This window comes from Vombatus ursinus, unplaced genomic scaffold (genome assembly GCF_900497805.2).
Source record: "Vombatus ursinus unplaced genomic scaffold, bare-nosed wombat genome assembly UNPS02014807.1, whole genome shotgun sequence".
NCBI classification, from domain to species: Eukaryota; Metazoa; Chordata; class Mammalia; order Diprotodontia; family Vombatidae; genus Vombatus; species Vombatus ursinus.
In genome coordinates this window covers 17113761-17125235 of record NW_020954585.1, presented here as the reverse complement: position 1 = coordinate 17125235, position 11475 = coordinate 17113761, and the positions used below count along the sequence as shown (strand labels likewise).

At 39.2% G+C, this 11475-nt stretch overlaps 1 protein-coding gene across 1 annotated transcript in view; it reads left to right on the top strand.

Annotated features, from left to right (window-relative positions):
• Nucleotides 1-3942: 3942 nt before the first annotated feature.
• Nucleotides 3943-11475, top strand: part of HABP4 (hyaluronan binding protein 4) — a 52269-nt gene continuing 44736 nt past the window's right edge. The window contains exons 1-2 of the mRNA XM_027874880.1: nucleotides 3943-4473; nucleotides 9906-10068. Of these exons, the coding sequence (XP_027730681.1) occupies nucleotides 4059-4473; nucleotides 9906-10068 (578 nt within the window). The 5' untranslated portion in view covers nucleotides 3943-4058. The remainder of the gene's footprint in view (nucleotides 4474-9905; nucleotides 10069-11475) is intronic.

Below are 11475 nucleotides of genomic sequence, written 5' to 3'. Positions count from 1 at the left end.
GGAAAAACTACTCAACTTTTTTCTGTTTTCTTTACCAAGAAGAATGATCTTTGGATCCGAAAAACAAAGCAAAATTAACTTAAACTTGATAACCAAGTTAAGCAAGGAAATTCTAAAAGTACACATAATTGCTTTTGATGAGTTCAAGTCACCAGCTGAAATGAACTGCTCTTCAGGGTGAACTAGATCCCATCTTCATGTCACCATGTAGATGAACTGTATCCCATTTTAGAAGCAAGAAAAAAAAGGTAGACATGACTGCTACACTAATCAATGATATTTGAAAGATCTTAGAGACTAGAAGAGATCCTGCATAATCTGAGAAGGCCAAATATTATAGGGATTTACAAAAAATGAGAGAATGAAGTCTGCAAACTACAGGTAAGTGAGTTTGACTTTGATTCGTGGCAAAATTCCAGAACTGTTATCAAAGCTAGTGAACATCTAGAAAAGAAAACATCGATCATGAACAATCTACATGGTTTAATCAAGGACAGGTCATCCATTTCTGTCAGCATTATTAGGCTTTTGTATTGGAGGAATGCTATAGATGCATCATTTACTCAGGTTTTAGAAAACCATATGACAAAATTTTTCATACTACCCTTGAAGACAAGCTAGAGAGATATAGGCTAGATGATAGCACAGTCAGGTGGATTTAGAACCAATTGAATGCCCCCTACCTAAAGAGTAATTGTTAATATTTTTATGTTAGCTTCGAAGGTCTCTAGTGGAGTACCTCAAGGATCAGCTATGTGTACTTAGCATTTTTGTCATTGCCTTGGGTAAGGAGATGCATGGCATGTTTTTGAAATCTGCAAATGACACAAAGCTAGGAGTAGTAGTTGACATGTTGAATGAATTAAGATTTTGAACATGAGGACAAAAATGATGAGGTTTAATTTTATAAGGGTATATGTAAATTCTTATACTTGTATTTTTTATTTTTATTAATTTATTTTGATTTATCAACAATCACTTCCATAAGCTTTTGAGTTTTAAATTTTTCTCCCCCTCCATCCCCACCTCTCTCCCCAAGATGGTCCACAATCTGATATAAGCTATACATATACATTCTTATTAAACATATTTTCACATTAGTCATGTTGTAAGGAAGATTTAGAACCAATGTAAGGAACCACAACAAAGAGGAAACAAAACAAAACAGAAAAAAGAGCAAATAGTATGCTTCAATTTGCAATCAAACTCCACAGTTCTTTCTTTGGATGTAGATAGCATTTTCCATCATGAGACTTTTGGAGATGTCTTAGATCCTTGCATTGCTGAGAAGGGCTAAGTCTATCAAAGTTAGTCAACACTATTTGTATTTTTTTAAAAATCAATTTCATAAGTATAAGATAGGGCAGGTCTTTCTACTTAGGTATATTATCTGAAAAAGATCTTTAGACTTTAGTAGACTGCAAAGCCAATATGATATAATAGTGTGATATGTTAGGTAAAAAATGGCAACAGAAGTTGAGGCACCGTAAAGAAGTGAGTGGAGTATGGGAGTTTGGAATACCTGTGGTTTTTAACTCCCTTGGTTTTTGTGAGGCTCAAATTCAATGGTCTATGTAAAGCATTTTGCAAACCCTAAAGTACTATATAAATGGCTGCAAATATTATTGTAGTACTCTGTCATGTTCAGGCTGTGTCTGGAGCCTTGAAGTATGTAAGGGCTAGGAGGGGTATGTTCTCATAAGTATGTGATTTGGGTTATATGCATAGAAGCCAGGGAAGGAGACTGAGGAGGAGCAATCAGATCCATAACAGGAAAGCTGTGTAGCTTAATGAGGAGAAAGGGTCAAAGGGAGAAAGTAATTATCAAGGACCAGTTGTCAGAAGTGTTGTTGAAAGTGAATATCTGGGAGAACACAACAAACTCCATTTTGTTCTTTATTAGCCATCTTGCTCTATATGACCCCTGCACGAACTACAAGACCACCACCAGCAGCTGGTTTCCTTCAGTCTTTTCTTTCCTTTTCAAATGGGTACAGAAAGACTTAATTACTAAAGAAGGAGGAGTCTCTGGAATGTCTCCCTCCTTTATCTAACCTGACAAGTAGTTCCCTTTTGATTTAGTGGAACTAGCTGTACAATGACACATATCTTATCTATCTCCTGAGGCTAATGATATATTTTGTTTAGCAAGTATACTATTCTTTTCTTTGTATGATCTGCTGCATTATAACACAGCTGATAATTTTTCTTAGTTTCATATAATGTATAAAATTGCTTGCTGAATTGTGGATGATGCCATTCCCTATCAACTGCTGGTAGGGCAGGCCTCACACCTTAATAAAGCTTGTCTTCTGATTTTTTTCTGGCATATTGATGATAACTAGTGGAATTCATAAGAAAATTCATGCTGTAATGTCAAGTGCTGCAAAGAAGTTAAAAGACCTGAGCTCTGAAAATAAGCAATAAGGAGGTCTTTGATGACCTTGGAAAGACCAATTTCATTTCATAGAATAAGGGGAATTGAAGCCAAATTGAAAGGGTTTAAAGAATGATTATGTGGCAAGGAGGTGGAGGCCATGAGTGCAGATTGTTTCTACTCCAGTGAAGGCTAGAGAGATATGATGACAGATTCAGAAGGGGCAGGGAAATTACTTCCTTCCTTCTTTCCTTCCTTCCTTTTCCCTTTCCTTCGTATTGTAATCCAGGAAAAAGTGGTCAGTAGAGAGGGGGAGACTGAAGATACATGAGAGAAATTGGGGATGATTGATGAAGTAAAGGTCAAACTGAACCTACGAGTGGTTGCGACCAACAGTAAAGAGGGAGTAGTTAAAACCGTTAGGCTTGGCAAGTAGGAGGGCCACTTCAACCCCTCATATTGAGTGGTGAATGAAAACATTGAAAGCTTTAGGGGAGTGAAAAAAGGAGGGAAGGATTACTGAAGCGCTCAGCCTTCTTTTTTGCACGTAGTTGGTATTTAATAAACGCTTGTTGAACGAATGAATGGCTCCTATGGTCTTAGTAAAAGAAACAAGGTCATTTCCTTCAAGTAGTATTGGTAAAGCTGGGGAGTTAAGAGATCTGGAATAGCCAATGTGATGGATTCGATTCAATAAGACATAAATAAAAGGGTTGTCATGTAGTGGTACTAGGCTCAGTTGAAGTCAGGTAGGTATGAAGCTGTGGTGATCCTAGTCAGGCTCGGTTCTGTGATTTCTTCCAGAACTAATTTTCACTGTTTAGGAATAGGAGCGGACAGACGCCAGACTGTTGTAACCTGGGGTGAAATAGAAGGAAAACAAATGAGAGGACATTTTCTCCAGGATGCAGCTGGGAAAGCACACAACTGTAAATTGCTAGAATGGCTCAACTGTTAGCTTGGAAGGATGAAGAGAGCGTGGTTGGCCAGCACCGAAGGAATTAGATTGGTTTCAGAGAGCTGGAAGGGCCCTTAACTCTACAATCATATCCGACCTGACACTTACTACAAAGTGTTATAACATCCTTGCACCAGTGAAACTCAGACCTCAGTGCAGTACTTTTCCCCTCTCGTAGAGGTGAACTTTAATGAACAATAAAAAAAAAAAAACACTCATTAAAGCCACTGGGGTGCCACAGAAGTCAGCAATCTCAAGAGTCCGCCCACCATTTTTCTTTAAAGAATTGTCAAAGACACTGGACTGTGCCAGTGGGAGGAACTGGTCTGACCCACCTAAAACCACGCTTCTCTAATTTTACTGACAACAAGCCCCGCCCCTAGAGCCAATCCCTCCTCCCCGCTGGCTGGGTAGACTGGCTGAGGCGGGGCGGAAAGTTCGCGTGACGAGACAGGGGAAGGCCTGCAATTGGCGGTGACGGAGGGTTTGGGCGCGACCAACCCCATTGATTGGTTGAAGGGCGGGGCCTCAAGAGCTGGGACATCTACGGCGGCTGGTGGGGATACGGGGGCCGCTGGCAGTGGGGGGGTGTGGGCAGTGGGTCGGGGACCGCGGAGGGGTGAGGGCTATCGCGGCGGCGGCTGCGGGATGGAGTTCAGCTACCGGTTCCGTTAAAGACTGGCATCGGCTGCGGCGGCAGTCGAGAGAAGGAGGGAGCGGACCATGAAGGGGGCTCTGGGCAGTCCAGTAGCCGCCGCCGCAGTCGCCACCTCCGTGATGCAGGAGAGTTTCGGCTGCGCGGTGGCCAACCGCTTCCACCAGCTGCTGGACGACGAGTCAGACCCGTTCGACGTCCTGCGCGAGGCCGAGCGGCAGCGGCAGCGGCAGCAGCAGCAGCAGCGCAAGAAGCGCGACGAGACGGCGGGAGCTGCGGGAGGCGGCGGCGGCGGCGGGGGCGCGGGCCGGAGACCCGCCTCGGCCGGGGCTGCGGGCCTTAGACTGAGTGGCGGCAGCGGCGGCGGCATAGGCGGCATCGGCGGCGGAGGCGGCGGCCGGAGGGAGTCCCAGAAAGACCGCAAGATCTTCTCCTCCCCCTTCTCCCAGCCCGACAGCTTTGGGGGAGGCCCGCAGCCGCCCGGTACGCCCACACCCCCTCCCTCCCGGGCTAGCTGCGGGAGCTTTGTACAATTTAATTTTTTTTTCCTTTTTTAGTTAACAAAAATCTGCCCACCCTCTTCCCTCTCCGCTCCCCTCCCTGGTGGAAAGAGAAAAGCAAAATAAGCCTCGTAAACAGATATGCATAGTCTAGCAAAACCTCCCGCATTGGCCGTGTCCAAAAACGCAGCTCTCGTTCTGAGCACGGAGCCCGTCGCCCTCCCAGGCCTCTGGAATCGTGGTCCATCCGAGTTCTTAACTATTTCAAAGTTGTTTGTCTTTCCAGTGTCGCGGTTACTTCCTATGTGCTTTTGGTTCTGCTCACTTTGCAGTGCATCAGTTCAAACAAATCTTCCCAAGGTTTCTGTGAAACTCACCCCGGTCCCCTTTATCGTTTCTTACGGCACAATAGTATTCCGTTACATCTTTGTACCATGATTTGTGCAGCCATTCCCCCTTTTGATGGTCACATCCTTTAGTTTCCCCGTTCTTTTCCACCCCACCCCCATCCCCCACGAGAGTAACAGGGAAATGTTGTGGCTGCGGTGGAAAGGTGATGATAGGAGGAAATTAAGAGAAAAATGGGAAAGAAGGAACGTCATCTCGGTCCTTTCTCCCATTCCATTCTCCCTCTCATCCCTCTGAAAAGCTGGGGGTTGGGGGAGAGTCTAAGGTGGATTTGGAAGGATAGCAGGGTGAGGTGTGGAGGTAAGAGACGCAGGCTATGTCTGGAATATCCCAAAGGAACCCCCCCCCCCCGAATTCTGCCAAGGATAATTTGGAGGAAAAAATTATTCCTTTCTTTTGGTTTAAATGAGGGGGAGGAAATAGACAATTTCTTCCTTGGGAGGTAGAGAGAAAAGTAGCCCCTCGAGCCTAGGATGCTGGATGGGGGAAAGGAAGGAAGGAGACATTTAAGACACTGTGGGCTGAAGTGAAAGCCTAGATTATCTGGAGCAACCTGGTAATGATGGTACCTGTTAAGTATGGGGTAATGGAATGATGTAGAGCGGCTAAGTCCTGTGTTGAAAAAGGAGGAGATAGTAAGGGTGACATTAAAAGTATCCTAGATCGATCTTAGGTAGCGAATCACCCGAGATTGATAACCAGTACCTAGTTTGATACCTAAGATTGAGAACCAGTGCTTGGCTGATTTGTTATGGTTGTGCATCTGAGCTGAGGCACAGCCTAGAGTTCACTAGAGTGCTAGGTAAGCATTGGGGGGTTTAGTATTTAAATAATCTTATGCAAGTTTTCTATTGTCATCTGGTATTAGATAAATTTCTTACAGTTAACTGACAGCATTTTTGGTTTTGGATTTTAAATTTGGGATTATGTCAATCTATTGCTGATATATTAGAGAGATTGCACTCCACGAGAGTGTATTCAAAAATACTTTTAATGTTGTTGGTAGAGATGCCTCATTTCTTTGTGTGGAGTAGAAAATCGAGATTCCAGGTTGGCGTGCTAATATTTCTGCTTGGTAAATGTATTTCATTATTTCGCCTTGCCACCTGATAATGTGCACTGATTGATGACCTTTAACTCTGCAAGACAACCAACCACTTTTGCCTTCTTCACAATCCAATTCAGGTAATGGCTGTGATATTTGCATTAAGCTACTACTTTATTTGCTTTCTGTTTAAAATGAGAGGATTTAATGTGGCAGTCTCTCAATATGAAAGAAAGTGAAGTGGAGTAGATTTTTCAATTTATCCATTTGCAGTCATGCTGTCTACTTTGCTGACCCTACGTTAATTTGGGTAAGGAATCATATATCAAGAGCACTGAGTCGTTTGGCCTAATTTAAACTTTAAGAATTTGACTGAAGGCACTAGATAATAATAATGAATTACTTTTACCTGTGAAATATAATCTAGAACTACCATTTTACTGTTAGTAACACTGCTTTACAAAACTGTCTAAATGTGTCACTAAGTATTTTTAGCATGCCAGTTAAGGATGACATTTGAAAGCTGTGTTTAGGTACTATGCTGTTTTGCTCATATGGTTCCTTTGAGGTCCTCATCAAGTGATTAAGTAAAATTTTGCTAATGTAGATTTTTTTCCCTTGATTAAAAACATTTTGTTTCACTTTGGGTTAATCCTTTATCTTACTCTATATGTTATTCCAAAAAATGAAGATTTGTGTTCTTTGCCCCCTGGTGTTAGTATGAAACTTTATGTTTAGTGGTATCTAACTAATATGATTATAATTATTTTAAGTTCCTAAATCAACTTTTAAAAAATCACTTTAACAGCTTTGGTAGTGTCTTTTCCTCTGTCTAGGAAATTTTTGCTACTCTATTATTACTTTCAAATTCTTATGAGATTCATTTTAAAGAGTTTTGGTTTGCTTTAGTAGTCTAAAGGCTTTGTGTTCCTTTAGGAATATCTTGGGTTCTAAGAACAAATCAAAGCATTTTTTCATTTTTGTGAAATTACTGTGTTAAGCTTCTGTGTAATAGGTATGAAAATGCAAGTCCCAAGTTTATAGCCCTGGAATATTATTAAAAGTATCAGGTGTTGGGCTTTATCTCTGAATTTTCACTCAAGTAGAACATTATTTGTATGTAAAAACTTAATGTGTACAAGAAATCACAGTTCAAAGGATTTGAATGATTTAGTAGATTATTAATCGGAGAATGTCTTAAAAATCATAAACAGATTTTTCCATTGAAAATGCCTAATGTTTCCTTCTTTTGTTTAAATAGCTGATCATGTATTGAGGTAATAAATGTAGACTCATGTAAGTGGACTTTGTTTCTGGAGGTTATCAAAGTTCTTGCTTCAATCCTAAATTCCTTTAGTCGCTATAACTACAAATAATTCCCTGAAACGGTCCTTAAACTAAAAACTTGGTGCTTGCCAGGTAATTGTTGTAGATGCTATTTATTTAGTCCCTTTTATGTGAACTTGCTTGTCTTATTCTTTGATCAGTGATCAAATTGCAAATGCCAGCCCTTTATTGAAAAAGGCTGTGAAATGCAAGCTTTGCATTATGCATTCACAGTTGCTGATCCAGCATAGAGAAAGGAGCTGGGTTCTGCCTCAGTTGACTCATAATATGGTATTTCCAAAACTGGAACCACCGATAATACACATCTTTTACAATTTTAAAGGCAGGAAGAAACCATTACAATACATAGTACTTCAGTTCAGAAAAGGCAAGCACTTAAGAGAATGAACAAGGTTTTTGGCAAAGAGGTCTTAGTAAGGACAGATATAAAAGTACATGATTCTTCATTTAAATTAATTTATTCTTACTTGATAGCTTTTCAAATATATTGGAGTGGCTTATTTACTAGCTGTGTGACCCCGGCCAAGTCACATAACCCTTCTTCATTCTGTCTGTCTGTCTCTCTCTTTCTTTCTTAAGTGTGCATGCGTACAAACACACACACACACACACACACACACACACACATATTAAAGTGGGAGAAGAGTATTGTCTCAATTCTTGTGAGGAATTTACTAGCCAAGTGGTATTTTTAAAAATCATAGTTAATTGACTCCCTACCTACATTTAATTTTTACAATGCATTAAAATGGCTTTGAGTTTATTTATGTTAAGAAAAATTCGTATTATTTAAGGGTAGAATGCTTTTACATGTCTTATGTTCTTAGTATTCACATGTCTTATGTTCTTAGTATATGTGATGATGACTGTTCAAAAATCAGTCTTCAATTTAAAATTCATCTTAGAACAATCTTTGATTTTCCTACTTGTTAATTCATTTTGATAATCATGCTTACCTTCAAGGGTTATAATTTCAGTCTACATGGTATCCCTTTATGTTTTAGCAATATGCACCAGAGGAGCTAGCATTGTATGCAGTTTTGGTCTTCTCAATATTCTCACTAGGCTTTTCATCATTGTTCTCACTAGGCTTTTCACCAAAACTGTAATACTAAATTTATGCTAGCAACATTTCTTATGGAACAAAATAAGTCATGAGCTCAGATTATAATTTTGTTGCAAGATAGGAATCTGTTTAAAGCATTTTCATGAATAAGGTGTATTACAACCATTGAATTTAAATCTATGGTATATCAATTTCAATATGCTAGTTACTATTATAATAGCAGTATTCCATATTTTAACATCAAGAAATTTTATTTTTTGGACAGGGACTTAACTTGCCTCTGTTTTCAGTGACACTAAGTATATGTTTGTTTTTTTAATTAAAATTGAATCTTATAATTTATTAGAACTGTTATTTTCATATCTGGTCTTTAGAGTTTTACATGGAACAAGTTAATTTATAATCAGATTCTCATTGAAGTGCTTTCTGTGGTGTGTAATATAAATATCATTGAGAAGCATTCTAATAGTTCAAAATAGTTAACCATAATATTAAATTTTTATACCCACAAATCCTAATAGAAGAAAAAATTATGTGTAATTAGAGCTGAATTAAAAGATATGAATAGAAGAGACATATTAATCAATGAACATTCAATAAACTTGACATGTAAAATAAAGCTTTTTATTTCTTTAGCCTATGACTTGTTAAGATTAGATGTGTTTTTGCCTGTTTTTCTGTTCATAGCTGTCAGCTGAAAGCCATCTTTGAATAAAAGAATGGAATAATATGACTTTTCAAAGTCCTTTTAGTCTTTTGAATATGTGAAATGGCAAACTCAATTTCATGTATAAGGAACAGAATTCACATATGTGAATTTCATTGAAGACCAAAAAACTTAATTAAAAATAGACAGTAATTACAAATAGAATAAAAATATTTACTGGTTTACCGGTAATTTTAGTTATTCTTAATAGTTGTAATCAACATGTAGTTGGGTTCTACCTACTAAGAGTATCCTTTATGAAGTACAGGAAGTCAGCCATAGTCTGCACAGTATTTTGATTTGCCTGCTCGGAATGAACTCTGGCCATCATGGTTTAGTGGTGTAAACTAATGAAATAGGGTGATTTTATTGTTATTGCATCAGACATACTTATTAAAGCATGGATAAACCAAGGAATTATTATAGTTGGTTAAAGAACTCTATACAAAAGTATTGGTTTGTCTTGTGGCAAATTGGAGAACATAACTGAAAAAAAGTTTTAGAGAGTTTAGTTTGAACCTGTAGTTTCATTGGTGTGGGGAATTCTTTTTGTGGAAACTTTCTGTGGATACAAATAGGCAACCCATTTCTAGCCTACAGTCTTAGAAATTTGCCTGGGACACTGAGTGATTAGGTGATTGACTTGTGATCACACAGATACTGAATATCAGTGGCAGGACTTGAACCCAAGTCTACCTGACCGCAAGTTTTCTTGAATGGTGTTCACTATGCTATGTTCCCTGTCAAGGGGAAAGATGTCATTTAATATTCCTTCTCAAAGTAAAATTCAGTACTGCTTTGATGTAGTTATTGTGTTGTGACATTATCTTTTTCAAATTTCAGGTCAAAAGCGAGCTGCTAAAAGAGGAGAGCAGCAGGCATGGAATGATAACCGAGGAGCAGATGTAAAACTGGATAAGACAGAACGAAGAACTTATAGGGAATATCGACCCTATGAAATGGAGAGACAAGTGGAGTTTACAGTGGAGAAGTTTACAATTGGAAAGTATGTACTATATGACTTAAGGTGACACAGGGGTGGGAATTTGGGAAAGGGACTTAACAATACAAGTAGCAGCTCAGTATCATCTAAACTGCACTGACTTTCAGCGTCATTTCTTGCTGCTAACAGTAAAGTCAGTAGGCATTTTGTGCCTTTTTATATGCCAGGCACTGTGCTAAATTCTGGGGCTACAGAAAGGCAAAAAAAAAAAGTGCTTGCTCTCAAGAGCATCACAGTCTAATGGACAAATAACTATGTATAAACAATAATATGTAGAATAAATTGGAAATAATCTCAACAGAAAGGTACTAGCATTAAAGGGGACCAGGAAAGGGTTGTTTTGTTTTGTTTTGTATTGTTTTTTCAGAAGGTAAGATTTTATTTTAGACTTGAAGGAAGCCAGGGAATCCTGGATACAGAGATGAGGGAGAGAATTTCAGACATGAGGGAGCAGAGCCAGGGAAAGTGGAAGGAGTAGAGAAATGGAATATGTCATGCAACGAACAGCAGGGAGGCCAGTGTCGCCAGATCATAAAGTACATGCCAGAGGAATAAGGTGTAACAAGACTGGGAAGGTAGGAAGGGCCAAATTATTTTTTTTTGGAAATTTATTAATTTTATTAATTAAGACTTCAACAAAAGTGACCATAAGAGTAGCACTTACTAACCCATATGCTTACTTTCCCATATATATGTATGTATTTTTTTCTTTTTTTGTTAATTAGTTTATTTATTTTTGGTTTTCAACATTTACTTCCACAAAATTTTGAGTTCCCAATTTTCACCCCATCTCACCCCTCCCCCCACCCCAAGATGGCATGCATTCTGAATACCCCTTCCCCTAGTCTGCCTTCCTTTCTATCTCTCCCCCTCTTCTCTTATCCCCTTCCCCTTCAATTTTCCTGTAGGGCAGGATAGATTTCTGTACCCCATTTCCTGTATTTCTTATTTCCCAGTTGCATGTGAAAACATTTTTTTTTTAAACATGTGTTTTTAAAACTTTGGGTTCCAAATTTTCTCGGAAGGGCCAAATTATGAAGAGCTCTGAATTCCAAACAGAGGATTTTATATTTGTTTTTAGAGGAGACAGGGAATCATTGGAGTTTACTGGATGAGGGTTGGGGGTAACATGGTGATGGAACCATACTTTTAAGATGATCACTTTGATAGTAGAGTAAAGGATGGACTGGAATAGGGAGATGTTTTGAGACAAGGGCATCTAATATCAGGCAATGAAAATAGTGTTGGTGGGAGGTGATGAGGGGCTGGACACCTGAGTACTCCCAGAGTCAGGGAAGAGAAGTGAGCATATATGAAAGATACATGAAGGTAGGATTGAAAAGATTTAGCTACAGATTGGGTGGGAGTGGTGGTGAAGGCAAATGAAGAGCTGGGGATTACAGACACCAA